General features: G+C 47.4%; 1 protein-coding gene across 1 annotated transcript; it reads left to right on the forward strand.

Moving 5' to 3' along the window:
- Positions 1 to 89: 89 nt before the first annotated feature.
- On the forward strand, positions 90 to 14,805 carry Slc3a2 (solute carrier family 3 member 2). Its single transcript, XM_040748150.1, has 10 exons — positions 90 to 338; positions 8,253 to 8,663; positions 9,101 to 9,274; positions 10,055 to 10,149; positions 12,230 to 12,298; positions 12,418 to 12,476; positions 12,630 to 12,810; positions 12,895 to 13,038; positions 14,093 to 14,176; positions 14,274 to 14,805. The coding sequence occupies exons 1-10, from the start codon at positions 227 to 229 to the stop codon at positions 14,655 to 14,657; spliced, it is 1,713 nt and encodes a 570-aa protein (XP_040604084.1). The 5' UTR covers positions 90 to 226; the 3' UTR covers positions 14,658 to 14,805.
- The last annotated feature ends 5,115 nt before the right edge of the window (positions 14,806 to 19,920 follow it).

The following is a 19,920-nucleotide window of genomic DNA, read 5'->3' on the forward strand; positions in this document are numbered from 1 at the left end:
GCGCGCCTCCTCGAACCTGTAGCTCGAAAGAAGCGCATGCGCTGTTGAGGAGCGTGACGGTACGCCCTAGGCGCTGCTGCTAGGCGGTTCCAACCCACTGCGGTCGAGACGTCATCGCTGGAGGCTTGGTTTCGTGACCACTGCGGCCTGACTGGTCACCGGTCCCCGTACCTTTACGTTATTTCTTCCTCTCACTCACGCTAAAGGCGCGTGAAGATCCATCTCTATGGATCCCGAACCTAATGAACACTCCACCGGCGGCGTCTCGGTTCCCCGCCAGCCGCCCAGCGCGCAAACGGGGCCCGATGTTCAGGTTGTCAGCGCTGGGGGCGACTCAGGTACTGGGCCCCTGGCTGAGCTCGGTTGGAGATCCCTTGCATGAAGCCTTTTAGGGAAACAAATCAGGCCTCGAAGCCCCGCGTCATTCTGGAGACAGATTTTCTTGACCCACTGTGTTTTGCTGTGTCGTCTGTTTTCTCCGTGATCTGGGCCTGAATTGAAGAAGTCCAACATTAGGTCCCATTTATGGAGCATGTTGCATGTTTTTGTCCTGAACAGTGCTATAGATTAAACCTGAGGCTATGTGCATGTATAGACAAGAGCAATACTACTGAGTCTGCCATCTCTCCACCCAAATGGGCTTACCGTCTTAAAGCCCCCTATATTGTCCACAATACCAAGACATCGAAAACCCTCATTTTATACACGGGCGAGGTCTTAGATATGAAAGCTCTCCGGAGGGGTGGTGTTTTAAAACTTATCTGTTGTCTGGGTCACGGCTGGGGCAGGGACCCGCAGACTGGCTACTGATACTGTAACCAGCGGCATCGCATCATTAGTCATAGCTAACATTTATGTGCATAAGTTCTTGTTGTAGGCACTTATTACTCTCTTACTAGTTGTTCTTCAATGTGATCTTATTTAATAACCCAACTATTCGAGTTGGAAGTTATTAGGTAAAGTCATAGATGAGGAACCTGAGGCCTAAAGAGATTAAGTAATTTGCTGAAGGTTATACAAATAATATCAGATACAAGGAATAAATCCAGACGCCCTGGAACCTGGGAAGTTTTAAGTGGAAGCGCTACCGGCCTCTATATGTATACGAAGAGGTTAGAATGTTGGGTAGTCCGGTTCCAAACCCACCTTCAGGGTGCCAAGGGCAGGTCCTCCTCTGGAATCACCATAGCCCAGACATTAGCAGCTCCACCCCCGGAATGCATTAAAGGCCCCCACCTCTGGATTCACCTCGTGGTTCTTGGCTTTCTGTTCCCTTGGGGCCACCTAGGGATGCTTTGCTCAAATTAAACTTGGATTTATTAATTCGGTCTGACCAGTGGTGGGTTTCCATTAACCTTTCCACTAACCTGGATTTTTTTTTTTTTTTTTTTTTGGTTTTTCCCCGAGACTCGCTCTGTAGACCAGGCTGGCCTCGAACTCACAGAGATCTGCCTGCTTCTGCCTCCCAAGTGCTGGGATCAAAGGCGTGCACCACTAACACCCGGCTTTTAACTTGGATTTTTAACTTAACGACAACCACGTGTTATTCCAGTTCCAGTGGATCCAACTGACTTCTGAGAGTACCTGTGTTCAAGTGCAGAGACATCTTGCATACACACAATTGAACTCACTATGCAAACCAGGCTGGCCTTGAATTTAAAGAGATTTTCCTGGCTCTCCTTCCCAAGCCCTGAGATTAAAGGTGTGTACCGCCATGCCAGGCTCATAAATATTTTGTTCATTTTTCTCCACGTGGTAAGGAAGCCTCTGCCTCCTGAGTGCTGGGGCTAAAGGCGTGCGCCACCACTGCCTGACCAAATGCTGTTCTTGCAGAGGACCTGAGTTCAATTCCTGGCATTCATGTTATGTGGTTTACAGCCATCTGTAACTCCTGTTCCAGGGATTACAGCTCCATCTTCTGGCCTTCTTGGGCACTGCACATATGTGGCATGTGTTCCAGATGAGAAAGGTGAATATTGTATGAATTTACCCCAAATCTCTGCCTGGCTACTGGGGCAGAGCTGTTACTTAGTTACTCTAATCTCTACTTTTGACCCTTAAGGAAAAGTATCCAGATTTTGGGGATATGTAAACTTGAGTGCATTGATAAAAGTAGGCCCACCTTTGTTAAAGATTATTTATGGTAGCCGGGTGGTGGCGGTACACTTTCGATCCCAGCACTGGGGAGGCAGAGACGGGCAAATTTCTGTGAGTTCATGGCCAGTCTTCAAAGCTCTAAAAAAAAAAAAAGAAACAACATTGTCCGGCTTCAGGCAAACTTTATTTGTTAAGATCATAAACAAAATATCACCACACTCTAATTTCAGTTCCAGAGGATCTGACACACTCTTGTGGTCTCCAAGGGCATTAGACATGCATATGGTGCACAGACATACATGCAAGTAAAAACACCCATACACATAAAATAAGACCTATCTTAAGAAATTGTTTTGATGGGCGGTGGTGGCGCACGCCTTTAATCCCAGCACTTGGGAGGCAGAGGCAGGTGGATCTCTGTGAGTTCGAGGCCAGCCTGGTCTACTGAGTGAGTTCCAGGACAGGCTCCAAAACAATACAGAGAAACCTGTCTCTGGAAAAACAAAAAAAAAGAAATTGTTTTAAGTTCATTTCTCAACTCACAGTCCCTTAGTGTCTCTCCGCAATCCTTAGGCTACAGTCCAATTTGACCAATAACTGCTGTAAAGAAACACTGTTTGTTCCCTTATCTATTTGTTTCTGTTGTCATTTCCTTTCTGTTGCTGTGATAAAGTGCTCTGACAAAAAGCAACTTAGAAGAGAGATTTATTATAGCTTACAGTTTCAGGGTATAGCCCATCATTGTCAGGAAGCCAAGACAAACCTCAAAGAGCCACATCACATCTGTAGCCAAGAACAAAAGTAAACAAATGCATACATGGTCACCTGCTTGTTTGAGACAGATCAGGCCCTCCTATAGAATGAAGGATGCTATATACATATGTCTTCTATATCAGTTAATTTAATAAGACAGCTCCACAGACGTGGCTATATGTCAGTACAATGTGGACAGTCCCTCACTGGGACTCTTCCCATGTCATTCTGGGTTATATCAAGTTGTTAGTTAAAACTGACCAGTTTTTGGGATGGGGGAGTGTTCCTAGACAGGGTTTCTCTGTAGCTTTGGTCATTCTGTAGACGAGGCTGGCCTCTGCTACCTAATTGCTGGGATTAAAGGTATGTGCCACCGCGGGCGTTGGTGGCGCACGCCTTTAATCCCAGCACTTGGGAGGCAGAGGCAGGCAGATCTCTGTGAGTTCAAGGCCAGCCTGGTCTACAAGGCTAGTTCCAGGACAGCCTCCAAAACAATACAGAGAAACCCTGTCTCAAAAAACCAAAAAAAAAAAAAAAAAAAAAAAAAACACCAAAAAAAAAAAAAAAAGGTATGTGCCACCAGTGCCCAGTAATCCATTTCTTTTTAAACAAATCTTTTTAAAAAAGATTTATTTATTTATTACATATACAGTGTTACAGTGTTCTGCCTACAGGCCATAAAAGGGCACCAGATCTTATTACAGATGGTTGTAAGTTACCATGTGGTTGCTGGGAATTGAACTCAGGACCCCTTGAAGAGCAGTCAGTGCTCTTAACCTCTGGGCCATCTCTCCAGTCCCTTAAACAAATCTTTTTTATAATTGTGTGTGTGTGAGAGAGAGAGAGAGAGCCCACACATGCAGGTATGCCACAATACACGTAGAGAGGTCAGAGGGCAACTTTCAGAAGTTGTTTCTCTCTTACTATATGGGTCCCAAAGATAAAACCCAGGTCATCTCCAAATTATGTGAGTCCCAGGGACTGACCGCCCTGCTTCAAAGCCTTTGCTCCCTGAGCTATCTCACCAGTTTCCCCCCGAGCCTGACCCACAACTCCTACCAGCCACAAGATTCCTCATTTGATTTTATGCAGGCGCATCATCTCCCTATTACCTAGCAGGACACAAGACACAAATAGAACTAAATACTAATCATTAGTTTATCTCAGATGCATAGATGGTAAATAGAGACTGATGATGCTAGATAGGTACATGCATGCTAGGTAGTGCTCTAACACTAAACTATGAAGATGTATACACATGCTTTGTTTTTGAAAGCTTGGACTGGCTTTGAACTCTTAACCCTCCTTCCTCAGTCTCTGTCTCTGTCTCTGTCTCTGTCTCTCTCTCTGTCTCTCTCACCTTTTTCTAGTCTCAGTTGATCCTCCAAAACTGGTTATTAATCAAATGAGCTTGCTGTTAGAGTACCGATGCATGTTTGGTCAAAGAACAACCCTGCCCCCACCTGGTAGCAAGAGGCATGGCTTCCCTGTAGTGGAGAAAAGAAATGGGAAAAATGCCCAGAGCTGGTGGATGTGAGTGACTGTGGTGTGTGTATGGTGTATATATCTTCTGTGTATCTGTCAGTCTTAGTTTGTTCTAGGGGTCCAACACAGGGACTTGAAAATACTAAACACACACTGCACCACTAAGCTATACCCCTAACACTATATTTTATATTTTTGTTTTTTTGAGACATGGTTTCTCTGTTTAACAGCCTTGGCTGTCCTGGAACTCACTTTGTAGACCAGGCTGGCCTCAAACTCACAGATCTGCCTGCCTCTGCCTCCTGCCCCCACCCATTGCTGGGATTAAAGGCCTGTGTCAGTACCTACTGGCTGCATTTATTTAATAATTTATTTTTGTTTATTTACTTATTTATGTGAGTGGGTACCATGTAGCAAGTGTGGAGTTCAGAAGACCATTTTTGAGAGTTGGGTCTCTCTTCCCACCATGTGAGTCCCAGGGATCAAACTCAGGTCGTACTTGACAGCAGAGGCTTAGCCACTTACCAGCCCCTAAGTTAATATTATCTGTTTTGTATGGTTGTGATGGTTGAGCCCAGGCTTTCAGTGTGCTTGGCAAGTGCTCCTATTACTGAGCTACACCACAGTCTAATTAATAGACAGAAAAATTCTTTTTTTTTTTTTTTTTTTTTTGGTTTTTCGAGACAGGGTTTCTCTGTATTGTTTTGAAGGCTATCCTGGAACTCGCTCCGTGAACCAGCCCGGCCTCGAACTCACAGAGGTCTGCCTGCCTCTGCCTCCCTGAGTGCTGGGATTAAAGGTGTGCACCACCAACAAACACCTGGCCAGTCAGTTCTCCTAACCACTGAGCCATCTCTCTACCCCCACTGTTAATTTACTTTTGAAATAATGTTTCCCTCTGTAGCCCAGGTTGGTTTGGAACTGGTGATCTTCCTGCCTCAGGCTTCCAAAGTGCTAGGATTACAGGTGTATTTCACACCGACTTTCCTTTTACTTAGTTTTTCAAGGCTGTTTCAGACTATGACGGGCACCCACAAATCCTTTCATTTCTTCTTTTATGTAGTCTATTCAAAACACCCACTATTACATAGGTGTTTTTAGCATTATGCATAAATAATGGTTCTAATGGGGTTCTAGGATGCCTTTTTTTTTTTTTTTTTTTTTGGTTTTTCGAGACAGGGTTTCTCTGTGGCTTTGGAGGCTGTCCTGGAACTCGATCTGTAGACCAGGCTGGCCTCGAACTAACAGAGATCCGCCTGCCTCTGCCTCCCGAGTGCTGGGATTAAAGGCATGTGCCGCCACTGCCCGGCTTTAGGCTGCCTTCTTTTATTACTTCCTTTTTTGGTTTTGCTTCAGTCTGGAGGAATGTTTCATGTTATCAAAGACTTGCTGGGTCTGTGTGACATTAGGACTTGATAGGGTCAGACAGTATTCAGCTCATGATAGGATGTGCTGAGAGTTGGTGTTTCCTAGTGCGTTGGTTGCATGTGATGGATGGGGTGGATCACTCCTACTGATCTTTGCATCTTCGGTGGCTCAGCGGTGTCTGTCCCTCTCTTACTGTCAGCTCTAGACAGTAGTGGAGCCATCACTTAGCTTCTGAATGATGCAGATGCTTGTACCTTCTGGCTGACTTTGGTTTATGTCTCCTCTGGGCCTTTTCTTGGACTTTGGATTAACTGGCCTCTTTCTCTGTAGTCTTTTTTTCCTGTCTTCCATTTCTTGAACAGTAACAAGACTTGGTTTGTTTTTCTCCACAAACCACTTCATCTTGATTTAGTAGTGCTTAACTTTATTTACTTGCTTCTAAGAAGGGAAGAGTGGGTTTGAATGCTACAGTTCATCCACTCATTTACCTAACATATGAAGGGCTTAGCGTATGGTTTCTGAGAAGACAAACTGATTGAAAATAGCACAAGGCTCTCACCACTTGTCTTCAAGGGCAGACACCCAGACAAGGAAACAGAGACATCAAACGGTGGGACCTGAGTTGTCGCAGTGAAAGTAATTCCAGGTGAGTGCTCTCTCTCATGCAGGGCAACAGCACATGACAGGCATAAGACTGGAAATAGCTTGTGTGTTAGGAGTTGGCAGGTGCTGGGAAGCTATGTGGCTGGACAGTAGAGATTGGGGAGGTGTGCTGGGTGAAAAACTAATGGTGAGTTCATTCTCTAAGATACTTAGGCATTAATGTCTGCCACCTGGAACTCTGAGGGCTGGAAGATGCTATGTTACCTTAAATTTTTGTTTATTTTGGGGGGGGCAGTGAGTATGAGGAGGTCAGAGGAAAACTTTTGGTGGTCAGTTCCCTTTCCATCATGTGGATCAAACTCAGATTGTCAGGCCTGGTGGGCAAGCACCTTTACCAGATGAACATCTTGTTGGCTTGATCCAGTGAACCTTCTGGTTGGGTTGAGATGCTGTGTTTCTAGGTGTGTCACACTGCGCCACGTCAGGGAGTGCTTCTGTTTGCACAGCCCTCAAACCTTGAGCTTTCATGCTGGGTGTAAGTCTGGTCCGGAACCCTTCTTATCAGACATGCCCAGGGCAAGGTGACCTCTTATCATCCGTGAGCACTGGAATGAACCTTAACCTCTACCCACTTTGCCACTTTGCCTCTTCCTAGGAGTTGGTGTGTGACTTTTCTCTAGTGAGGCTGGGAAGGATCTTTGGGAATTTAAAAGGTGGTGAGACTTTTCACACCCCTTTCTCTCCACTGCTCAGATGTTGGCTTCTGATTTCTTTCAAATGTATAGCAATCTTAGAGAGAAAGGGCCTGTTTCCTTCAGCTCCTCTCTGAAAATAACTCAGCTGGTTGTGGTAAAAAACCAGAAGCTCCTGAGAGTGTTGGCACCTCCTAGTGTTGATGTCCAGTTGTCCCTGCTGTGACCCTAGTTTGCCTCTTGCTAAGGACCTCTTTTGGGGGAATTTGGGAAGCTTCCAAAGTCTGGGGGAACACAGGAATACAATCTAAACGGCCCCCAGGGCCTAGCATACTCAAGTGATTGGAAGCCTGGCGCACTGTAGAGCCTGGGAAGTGCCGAGGTGGGCTAAGAGTCAGAACATTGTGTGTATTAGAAGGCGGATGGACGCCTGAAGGCCTTTGGAATGCTTATTACAGCCCTGTTAGTCTCTTCTGGGTATCGGAGTCTCAGTTCCCAACATTCTCTCACTCACAACTAGGGTAAAGTAAGAAGGGTAGTGTCCACTTCAACTGTGCTTCTCTCCTCCAAGATTAAATCGGAGAGAAGAACGAGTTAGAGTTGGTTCTATGCAGTTAATAAACAAAGGATTGGAATGGGTTTTCAGTTAGTAATTGCTGCCTGAGGAATTAAATTCAAAGAGCCTTAAAAGGTGCAGGCAAGTAAGCCCCCAGGGGGAATCCAGGGCCTGAGCTAAGTCTGGAGTCTCAGAAGACAAGACCCGATGTGGAGAAAGCAGACGTGGGATTGTAGTTGCCTCTGTAAGGGTCTATGTGAAGCTGTGGAGACAGTGTTAGCCTGAGCCTTGCCTGGGCCCAAGGGATGAAGGTGTGGATAGAGGCTGAGGCCTCCCAGGGAATGGTCGGAGGAGGGGCTTTGGAATTTGGTCTGGACAAATTGGAATTGTTATCCTAAAAGTGACTACTTGCGTGCTCAGGTTCCCAGACTCTGACTGGAAGAAGCGTTGGGAACAGAGGTTCTAGCCGTGAGGCTGCACATGTAGCTGCTGGGGGCGCGAAACTACTATTCCTCTACATCTCTTTAAGGGGCGGAGCTCCCGGGTCACTTCCCGGTCGCCACGCCCGCCCGGCGGCAGAAGTAGTTAGGGAAGCTGAGCGTGCCTCACAGTCGTGGGGCGTCTCTCTACTCGGAGGTGTAAGTAGGATTCGGGCCGTCTCACTGACCACAGGCCGTGTCGTGTCACCGGTTCTGCAGGCACCATGAGCCAGGACACCGAAGTGGACATGAAGGAGGTGGAGCTGAACGAACTAGAACCGGAGAAGCAGCCTATGAATGCAGCGGCCGGGGCGGCGGCCGGGGAGAAGAACGGTCTGGTGAAGATTAAGGTGGCCGAAGACGGGGCGGAGGCCGGGGCCAAGTTCACGGGCTTGTCCAAGGAGGAGCTGTTGAAGGTAGCCGGCAGCCCGGGCTGGGTGCGCACCCGCTGGGCGCTGCTGCTGCTCTTCTGGCTCGGCTGGCTTGGCATGCTGGCGGGCGCCGTGGTCATCATCGTCCGGGCTCCGCGCTGCCGTGAGCTGCCGGTACAGAGGTGGTGGCACGAGGGAGCCCTCTATCGCGTCGGCGACCTTCAGGCCTTCGTGGGCCCGAACGCGGGAGGCATAGCCGGTGAGTGGGGTGCACACCCTCATGCCTTTTCCCATGTGTCCCTCGTTTAACAGGCCCGTCTGCTGCTCTCCTCCCTCCTCGTCCTCTGTAGACTTGGACTCAGATGGGTTTCCACTGCGCCCTGGTTTCTGGGACTACTCCCTGGCAAACAATCCCCCCTTCTTTTCTTTACAAAACAAAACAACAAAAAATACCCGCTGCCCCCACTTCTTCCTAAGGGTGGCTGACTCAGCACATCCATTTTCTCCTCCCCGCACCACGAGGCGCCAGAACCAGTTCAAACCAGTTTCTGAAGTAAAGTACGAGGTTCCTTGCGTCAGCAACTTCGCCTCGTGACCCAGCCCCCTTAGACGGAATGGGGAAGGTGGTGGAGAGAATTTGGAGGCCTGAGGCGTCTGATGCCTCGCTTCGTTAACTCATCCTCATTCTTGTCGCAGGTCTGAAAAAGCATTTGGAGTACTTGAGCACCCTGAAGGTGAAGGGCCTGGTGTTGGGCCCAGTTCACAAGAACCAAAAGGATGAAGTCAATGGAACGGACTTGAAACAGATTGACCCTACTTTAGGCTCCCAGGAAGATTTTAAAGACTTTCTGCAATCTGCCAAGAAAAAGAGTAGGTCTTTCCAAGGAAGCGGAAAGGGCTTGGCATTCTGGCCCCAGTAGCAGGACAGGGTTTTTTGTCTGGTTTACTCCTAACTGGTTCAGAGTTTTTCTAGGGCAGGCAACGGGGAGATATGTTACGAGTCACACTAAACAGTGTGTGGTTCATGTGTTTTATTCTTGGCTGGGTGGCTTTTATTTATGCTTTGGTTTTGAGGTAGGGTCTCACCGTGTAACTCTGGTTGGTTGGCCTGTATCTTACTACATAGACTAGGTGGGGTGCAACTTGACACAGGCGCAGTGGTCCCCAGTGCTAGGCTTCAGTGTGCTGCCATGGCTGGCTAAAATCAATGGCTTTTAAATGTATAAAGTGGACCCTCTGTGTGTAAGAGATTCAGCTATTGTTTTATAACTCAATGTAGAGGGCTGAGGATGTATCAGTTGGGAAGAGTGCTTGTCTAGTATCCATGAAGCCCTGAGTTTGATTCCCCAGCACAACGTAAAACAGACAGAAGCATGTATCTATAATCCCAACCTTTGGGAGGTAGATGTAGGAAATTCTCCTCAGTCAGTCAGCCCATATACATAAAACCCTGATTCGAGGGAAAAAAAACAAGAAATAAACTAAAATCTCGGTCTGGAAACAACATTGCAAATTTATTTGCTCCATTGTAAAATTGAGGAATTTGATGGGGCTCATTCAGGTCCAAAATACAAACCATACTTAGTAGCTTTCCGTTGAAGCTTCTTGTTTCCCCTCTTACCCCAAATTTCTCTCAACTGGTTATTCTAGGCATTCACATCATTTTGGACCTTACTCCCAACTACCGGGGCCAGAATGCATGGTTCCTCCCTGCTCAGGCTGACATTGTAGCCACCAAAATGAAGGTGAGTTTTTTGGTTGATGGCAGACTGTGTGGATTAACTCACAGCAAATACCTCCCATAGTGCACAGTGTTTTGTTTTCTTTTTATTTCTTTTCTGACTGCTCTCTGTGTGTGTGTGTGTGTGTGTGTGTGTGTGTGTGTGTGTGTGTGTGTTTCCTTTACTCCAGAAGCTAGACTGTGCCAGGAAGGGAATTTGTCAGATGTTAGTCTGGAAGTTTGGTTTTTCTTTTTGTGATAGGAAGCCCTTTCTTTCTCTGGGAACCCTGACCTGACTGCTCTCCCAGTTTTTGTTTGGTATGTTTGGAGTGGAGCCCGTCTGCAATTATGAGCACTAGGGTCTTACTGTGTATCTGGGACTATGTCAAGTACTTCATTATTTAAAAAAATATTTTTAACTTCATTATGAATTTTTTAGATTTATTTATTTATTTATTACATATACAGTGTTCTGCCTACATGCCAGAAGAGGGCACCAGATTGAATTGTAGATGGTTGTGAGCCATCATGTGGTTGCTGGGAATTGAACTCAGGACCCCTGGAAGAGCAGTCAGTGCTCTTAACCTCTGAGCCATCTCTCCAGCCCCACTATGAATTTTTTAATAGGATTTGTTTTTCATGTGTATGAGTGTTTTGCCTGCATGTATGTATATATGTTATGTGTGTGTCTGGTAGCCCAGGAATGGAGAAGAGGGTGATGAATCCCCTCCCCCCCCCCACCAAGCAGTTTGTGAGCTGCAGTGTGGGTGCTGGTAACTGAACCTGGGTTCTCTGCAAGAGCCACAAGTTTTCTTAACCACTGAGCCATTACTCTAGCTCCTCCACAAGTATTTTATAGGTTTTTAAAAATTTCTTTTATAGCCGGGCGTTGGTGGCGCACGCCTTTAATCCCAGCACTTGGGAGGCAGAGGCAGGGCGGATCACTGTGAGTTCGAGACCAGCCTGGTCTACCGAGCGAGTTCCAGGACAGCCTCCAAAGCCACAGGGAAACCCTGTCTCGAAAAACCAAAAAAAAAAAAAAAAAAAAAAATTTCTTTTATAACACCACAAAATATCTGTTACTGTTAGTCTGTTAATGAGGAAGCTTGAGACAGTCAATGTATTCCAAACTGAAGTCTTAACTGAGTCTTTTCTAGTCTGCCTTTCCTTGTGGTAGTGGCTTAAACTGTATAGCCACTAGGCCAGGGTTAAGCTTCTAATGCCACACTAGTTTCTGATGCCTAGGTTAGGACACTGGCAGGTCCAGGGTGGACATAAATAGAGGCAGATATAGACACTTTGCTGTTCACTGTGATTTTGAGGGAGGATTTTGGGTTCTCAGCATGTGGCTGGGACTCCTGTAATCATCCAGTTGCTGGGAGATTTGTGTTTTAGAACTCTTGCTGAGGATGACCTTGAATTCCTAATCCTCTTGCTTTCCAAGTGCTGGGATCCTATGCTCATAGAAAGTTCAAAGTACTGTCGAAAGCCTGTAGTTCTAGCACTTAAAAGTTGGAGGCAGGAGCATCAGAAGTTAAAAAAATAGCCTCGGTTATGTAGTGAGTTTGAGACTGTTTTTAAGCCAAAATGAAAAGCTATTGGTAATGTTTTCAGGTGATAGGTGAAGATGGAGAGCAAACAAGAGGGAAGGGTGTGGGGGCATGGTTCTGTGCTGAGTGCCAGATGAAACCAGGGCTTAAACCTTCAGGCCTGGGCCTGTTCTGCAGAGTTGGCCTCTTTTCAGATGTCTCAGTAGCCCTCAGGCTGTGTTTTGAATGTCAAACTTTCGTCCTTGGCCTGGCTCCCACCAGCTCTTGTGGGAGAGCACACACTCTCCAGGCCTCAGGAACTGAGAGAGGAGTAAGTACATTTGCCTTAGGGTCTTGACTGGCATTTTAGGTCCTGTCTCTGCTGTTCCCTGATTATGATCTTGTCCATATCTTCTTGCTTCTCTGAGCCTGTTTCTCATTCGAGGGTATTTTCATTCTACATACCAGTGTTAGGGAAAGAGTGAAATCCTATTTTATAGAGGTCATAGGGAGGCTTGAGGTAGGCGAGGGCTTGCTTGTGTGCTGATCTTTTCTCTATTCTTTTGTCCCCTGTAGGAAGCTCTGAGTTCTTGGTTGCAGGATGGTGTGGATGGGTTCCAGGTTCGGGATGTGGAGAAGCTGATGGTGAGTGCCCTCTCCATGGCGAGAGGCAGAGCTTTGTGAGAAGAGTGGGTCTCAGCCAGTGATAGGTGATGTTCCTGGTTCTGATTCTGATTTTTTTTTTTTTTTTTTTTTGGTACTAGGATGCATCCTTATACTTGGCTGAGTGGCAGAATATCACCAAGAACTTCAGTGAGGATAGGTAGGTACCCAACACCCCTGCCTGGCTGAGCCCATTGTGAGAGCCCCTTGGAGTGCTAAGCCCTTAGAGGGGAGTTTCCTGGTATTAAACTTTTCACTTTTATTCTTTATCTCTGCCATTTGGTAATGACACTCCTGCCCTTACTTTGCACAGGCTCTTGATTGCAGGAACTGATTCCTCCAACCTGCAGCAAATTGTGAGCATACTCGAATCCACCGGTGACCTGCTGTTGACTAGCTCCTATCTGTCGAATTCGAGTTTTACTGGGGAGCATACAGAATTGTTAGTGACTCGGTATTTGAATGCCACGGGCAGTCACTGGTGCAGCTGGAGTGTAAGTATTGTGCTGGTGGGTGAGGGCGAAGGGGGAAGGTGCTGGCTGTGGGGTGGAGGTGCACACAGGCATGTCTTCCTCCAGGTGTCTCAGGCAGGACTCCTGACAGCCTCCGTACCAGCTCAACTCCTCCGACTCTACCAGCTGATGCTCTTCACTCTGCCAGGGACCCCTGTTTTCAGCTATGGGGATGAGATTGGCCTGCAGGCAGCCGTCCTTCCTGGACAGGTACCACTGTTTTCTTCCCAGCACAGTGTGGAAATAGTGTTTGTTTATGTGTCACATCTTGACATCTGTGGATAGCAGCAGACAGACAACAGCTCTGAGGTGGAACTTTGTAAATTACTTGTCAGTCACCCTGTGAACTATGTGGCAGGGTTTAAACAGGGTTTTCCTATTGTCATGTTCACTGTATATCTTGGGCTGGCCTCAGACACCGTATAGCGTTTTATCCTGGAGCGGAACTCAGCTGGAAATACATCTGTGTGTGGAGTGTGGGGGGGCACAGATATTACAGTACAGCCTGGTGGAAGTTCTTGCCTTCAGCCTTTATGTGGGTTCTGGGGATCAAACTCCAGTTGTCAGGCTGGCATGGCAAATGTTTGAGCCATCTCGCCAGAGCCCAAGGACCTATTTTTAAAGGTAATGCCTGGTGTTTGGTAATATGTTCGGGATGGTAGCAAGTGTTGTTTTGTTTGACAGTGGTACTCTGCACCCATTGGATAGAGTATGAGCCCTCTGGGAACTCAGGTTAGTGAGAGTCCAGACAAGCAGACAGCTACGTACTGTGGGTGCCACGATGAGGTGCTGCCTCAAAGGTATCTACCAGCAGAAAAAAATACAAAATGATGAAATGGAGATAGGGAATTAGCTGGGCAGTGGTGGCGCACACCTTTAGTCCCATCATTCGGGAGGCAGAGGCAGGCGGATCTCTGTGAGTTCAAGGCCAGCCTGGTCTACAAGAGCTAGTAGTTCCAGGACAGCCTCCAAAGCCACAGAGAAACCCTGTCTCAAAAAACCAAAAAAAGGGGGCTGGAGAGATGGCTTAGAGGTTAAGAGCACTGACTGCTCTTCCAGGGGTCCTGAGTTCAATTCCCAGCAACCACATGGTGGCTCACAACCATCTACAATGACATCTGGTGCCCTCTTCTGGCATGCAGACACACATGGAAGCAGGATGTTGTATTCATAATAAATAAATAAATCTTAAAAAAAAAAAGGGAACAGGAGGAAGGGAAGTGGACTCCCCCCCTTTTGAAAGTCCCCCACTTTTGTTCTCTAGCCTGTGGAGGCCCCATTCATGCCATGGGATGAATCCAGCCTCCCGCAATCCCCAGGACACATAAGCGCCAACATGACAGTGAAGGTAAGCAGTTTAGGCCTGACCCTCATGGTGGGCAGGTGGCTTACAGATGTCCAGTAGACCCGCTCACTCCTTCCTTCTCTGTGTCCTTCATTTTCAGGGCCAGAGTGAAGACCCTAGCTCCCTCCTTACCCAATTCCAGTGGCTAAGTGGTCTCCGGGGTAAGGAGCGGGGTAAAGAACGCTCTCTGTTGCACGGTGACTTCCATGTACTGACCTCCTCATCTGGCATCTTCTCTTACATCCGCTACTGGGACCAGAATGAACGTTACCTGGTGGTGCTCAACTTTCAGGACGTGGGCCTGTCAGCTAGGCTAGGGGCCTCCAACCTACCTGCTGGCATAAGTCTGCCAGCCAGCGCTAAACTATTGTTTAGTACCAACAGTACCCGGCTAGGCCAAGAGGAGGGCACTTCACTGAGTCTGGAAAACCTGAACCTGAATCCTCATGAGGGTTTGCTGTTACATTTCCCCTATGTGGCTTGACCCTACCTGTCTAAGACCTACTACTCTCCTCTCCTTTTCCCAGGCCTTTTGAATTCTTTTTTTTCTCTTTTTTTTTTAAACTTGCAGATTGCATATGAATTCTCACACTGGGTGTTTTTGCCTTCAAATAAAAATCACCCCTGCCTGATGAGGTTGTGTCTTCCCTTAATCTTTCATCAAAACAAGACCCCCCTCACCCCGTCTTTCTTGGCTTACCCCCTCCCCACAAATAGTCTCAGCCAGTTCTATACAGCTGCTCCAGCTCTTAATATCTTTTGGAAGGGGGAGGTTTTTAGACAAGGTTTCTCTTTGTAGCCCCGGTGGTCCTGGAACTTGCTGTTGCTCTGTAGACCAGGCTGGCCTTGAATTCAGAGATCTACCTGCTTTCCTGGTGCCCAGCTTTTAAATGAATCATTCGCTGACCAAGGCAGAGAGGGCCCTTCCAAAGTTAACAGCAAGGAGGTGTCAGGACTGGAGCAGCAGCACACCTCACACTGGCCCAGGCGTCTGAGGTCTTAGGTATTGCCAGCTCTTTCTTCATTATCTTCCTTAGCTCAGGTCTCCAGCCCTGGTGCTCTGTTCTCTTTTGCCAGTTTGATTCCTTAGGAAGACAGTGGGGGTGGGATGACATGAAGACTGCACACGGGCTTCCAGCAGAGAAAAATACAGGAGTCCCCGTTACTCAGAGGTGAGGCATTTGTCCCGTGTGCACAGGACTCTGATCCCCAGCACCATACCTTCACTCCGTTGCTTCCTTAGGGTATGTAGACTCTTGTGTAGAGATGAAGAAATAAGGAATGAGCGTTTTTGATACGGTGGTGATGAGTGATCAAAAAGTGGTAAGATAGGATTGGCAGGCCTGGGGGAAGCTTTTGGGTATTTGAATAGGACATGATTGGTGCTTGTGTGGTAGGAGTATGAAATAAAGGTTATTTGGCAAGGGGTGGGCAGATTCCAAAGGGCTTCATAAGGCAGTCACCGAGGGTACAAAATTTGGTAGACTACATAGAGACCATGGTCCTCAGACCTTGGGACAGCTCTTTAAGAGCAGTTGTAGGCCAGTGGTTGCATGAGTTCCCTCAGGTGGGCTATATGCTAGGATGAATCGAAGCATTGTTTTATTAGACAACCAGCTAAAGGGAGAGTTGCATGGGCAGCCTGAGAGAGGGAAGGTTTTAGTACCCCCTAGTCATAAATTGTAACAAGGAAACAGGAAACTCACTTGAGCTTTTGGTGACCAAAGTTTTGGCTTGTCTAGAGTTTCTCAGTGGATCCAAGAGTGACCTTGAACTCCTGGTCTTGCTGCCTCTACCTGGTAGAATTACAGGCAGGCTCCACTTTGACTTGTTTCTGTTTGTTTTTTTTTTTGAAGCATTGTCTAGCAAAGTAGTCCAGACTGTCTTCAAACTCCACAGCAGTTCTGCTTTGGTCTTCTGAGTGCTGGTATTACAGACATGTATCACCATGCCCGTTTTGTTTCCCTGGAGCGTAATCACAGATTAGCTAACCTTCAGTCTCCAGCCCCTCCCAAGGCTTTGGAAAAATACTTTAGAATCCAACTCCCCATATGTTAACCTTTGGCAGCCTGACTAATAACCCCAAAGACAACTCCCAAGACAGGACTTTCCAGAGGCCTAGAAATTACTTGCCTTGAAGCTGAGGACAAAGGCCAGACTTGAGGGCAAGAGTCATTTAGAACTGTACATAGGGTCAGAGGGAGTGGGATAGTAGTGGGGGGGGGCTGGAGCAGAGTGACTTCGGTGGTTTATCAGGGTTGGTGTGTTTGGATTGGTTGGGGAGCGGGGAGGTTGGGGAGGCTGGTTTGGAACTGTAGCCCAGGATGTGATGGAGGAGGTAGTCAAGTGGCTGCATCTTGCATTGATTTAACAGGTCAGACCACAGACTTAGTGTCAGGCTTCAGCCAGTGATTTGTAGGTGGGCCCCACAGGCCTTGGTGATAACTTTGGCCTTCAAAGCCTTAGGAACAAGAACACCGTAGACATTTCGACTGTCCTAGCCTTGGGGAAAAGAACATGTTGGACACTGTAGGTATCCTTTACAGCACGCTGGAGCTTGGGCCTCTGTTCCAAGAGATTAAAAGACCTAATTAAGACCCAGCCCTTATTTCTTCATCTTCTTGCCCAGCGACAGCCTGAGGCCTTTGAGAAAACATTCCAACCTTCCTCCCCATGGGTCCACCCCCGCCCTTTTGGTCTACTCTGGGCCTCTTCCTGAGACTCCCCACCCCTTTCCCAGGGTCTCATGGTATAGCCCTGGCTGGCCCTGGACTCCCAGAGATCCTCCTGCCAAGCTCAGCCTTCATGGGCTCTTTTGACTCAATCTTTACTGTATTAAGGTATGTGCTATTGCAGTGTACTGACTGCTTTTGTGTGTCAGCTTGACACAAGCTGGAGAAATCAGAGAGGAAGGAGCCTCAGCTGAGGAAACACTTCCATGAGGTCCAGCTGTAAGGTATTTTCTCAATTAGTGTCAAAGAGGGAGGGCCCAGCTCATGGTGGGTGCTGCCATCTCTGGGCTGGTGGTCCTGGGTTCTGTAAGAAAGCAGACTGAGCAAGCCAAGGGGAGCAAGTCAGTAAGCAGGACTTCCCCATGGCCTCTGCATCAGCTCCTGCCTCCAGGATCTTTCCCTGTTTGAGTTTCTGTCCTGACTTCCTTTAATATAAACACAATATGGAAGTGTAAGCCAAATAAACCCTTTCCTCCACAATTTGCTTTTTGGTCATGGTGTTGGTTGCAGCAATAGACACCATAACCAAGATGGACAGCTTATTGTGGTTTTATGTTTATTTTAATTTTTTATTGACTGGAAAGATGACTCTGTTCTTGAAGGGAACTTGGGTTTTTGCATCCAAATGGTGGCTTACCCATAGTCCCCTGTCCAGACCATCCAGGGCTCTCTTCTGATCTCTACAGGCACCAGGCACACATGCAGTGCATAATACAAAATGTAGGTAAAACAATCATACACAGCAACAAAAAATGAGTCTTAAAAGTTTATGTTCTTTGGGGTTGGTGAGATGACTCATCAGTTGAGGACTAGCTACTATTCTGGAAGATCCAGGTTTGGTTCCTAGCACCCACGTGGCAGCTCACAATCATATGTAACCCTAGTTCCAGGAGATCCAATGCCTCTTCTGGTTTCCATGGATGCTAGGCACACATGTGATGCATAGGTACACATGCAGCCAAAACATCATACACATAAAAATAATAAAAAACTTGAACAACAAATAACATATTCAACAACAAAATGAGGCCTAATTTTGCTCTTTATAGCTGCCATGATGCAGGGAAGTCCCAGAAACTGAGTTTGTCTGGCAGGGTCCTGGCAACTCTGCCTCCAGACCTCTGTGGGGAAACAAGTGGGAACTTGACTCCCTTGAATCTGCAAGCTCTGGACCCTGACATGTGCAGTCATCTTGTAAACTAAGCAGGGTCTGGCCTGTTTGTATTGTCTGGGAGACCACCTGGGAATGCCAAGTCCTGTAAGACTAGGTGTCAAAAATGAAAAAAGCTGCATGTGGCTGGTGCCTTCATTAATGCCAGAATGCTAGAGGCAGGGCCAGGTGGATCTACATAGGTCAGGTGCTATGGATTGACTGTAGGGCCTTATCCACATTAGGCAAATACTCTACCACTGCAGAGCATCCTCAGTCCATGGATAGAAAAAACTTAAGACTTTTATAATTGCCTAAGTGGGCTCAACAAGCTGAAAGGGGACTGGGCAGGCTGGGCTATCAAGATTAGGGAAGGCAGCCGGGCGTTGGTGGTGCATGCCTTTAATCCCAGCACTCGGGAGGCAGAGGCAGGCGGATCTCTGTGAGTTCGAGGCCAGCCTGGTCTACAGAGCGAGTTCCAGGACAGCCTCCAAAGCCACAGAGAAACCCTGTCTCCAAAAACCAAAAAAAAAAAAAAAAAAAAAAAGATTAGGGAAGGCAAGAGAATGAGAGACAAGAAGGTGATCAGTGCCCTCGTGGTATTGTTGGTTTAGCTGCTCTAGACCTGACAATGGAGGTTTCCATGGAGGAGAGTCTAGAGTTCAGCACAGGGCATGACCTTGGAACTTGGGGTGAGGGTGGGGACATGACATTAGTGTGAAGGAAGTATTGCTGAGTGACGAGAAAGGTAGGGGGGGGGGTGGAACCAAGGGTCAGTCACATTTATAGCATCGGCAGTGGGAGCCGCCCTAATGGAAGAACAGAAGCAAACAGCCCCACATGCGGAGATGAGGGAAGAGCAGTGGCCTTCAGATTGGTGGAGATGAGGAGGGAAGAGCAGTGGCCTTCAGATTGGTGGAGATGAGGAGGGAAGAGCAGTGGCCTTCAGATTGGTGGCTACATATTTCTGGTGGTCCATAGGGTAGAGTGGAAAAGTGGAGTTTTCTACATGTTTCTAGATAGTATCAGCTGGAGTACCTGGTTGTCCTAAGAACCATAAGAACGTACCGGAAGGCTATGAGGAAATGCCAGAAGAAAGCAGGATCAGAGTCGGGAAATGGGTAGGAAGCAAGCGCCAAGAAGCAGGAAGTTGATTGTCTTAACTGGAACTGCCTGGGATGCTGCCACAGGGGACACACTGCCAAGATTCAAGTTGCTGGGCACAAAAGCACAATGCACAAAGGCATAGCCTCCCTGGGTGGGGTGTGGGTGGTGCTGGAATTTACAATGTGTTCAGCTTGAACGGCCCTGGTATGTCCTGCGTCTCAGGACTAAGAGGGTTATTCTTTTTAAGTGTTCTCTATTTTAAAATTAAAATAGGGGCTGGAGAGATGACTTAGCCATGAAACAAGCCTGGCATCTTGCACACGCCTGTAACTCCAGCTTCAAGGAGAGAGCAGAGAGGAGGATTACTGGGGCTTGCTGGCGAGAAAGCATGAGCCCCAGGTTCAGGGAGAGACACTGCTTCAAAGGAAAAGTTGGAGAGTGATAGAGGAAGGTACCCAAAGCCCTTTTTCAACCTGCACACACATGCACGCAGCCCCCACACCCACATGCATACAGGTAAGTATTTTTAAAAATCAAAGCAGGGCCAAGTAAGATGGCTCAGTAGGTAATGGTGCCTGCTACTGAGCCTGATAAATGAGTTTGATCCATTGGACCCACAGAATGGAAAGAGAGAACTGACTCCTGCAAGTTGTCCTTTGGCCTCCGTGAATATACCTTTTCATTCCCCCACAAATAAATGTAAAAAAAGAAAAAGAAAAAGAAAAAGGAACTTCTCTTCTCCCCTTTTCCTCTCCCTC

This window comes from Mesocricetus auratus, unplaced genomic scaffold (assembly GCF_017639785.1).
Source record: "Mesocricetus auratus isolate SY011 unplaced genomic scaffold, BCM_Maur_2.0 Super-Scaffold_4256, whole genome shotgun sequence".
NCBI classification, from domain to species: domain Eukaryota; kingdom Metazoa; phylum Chordata; class Mammalia; order Rodentia; family Cricetidae; genus Mesocricetus; species Mesocricetus auratus.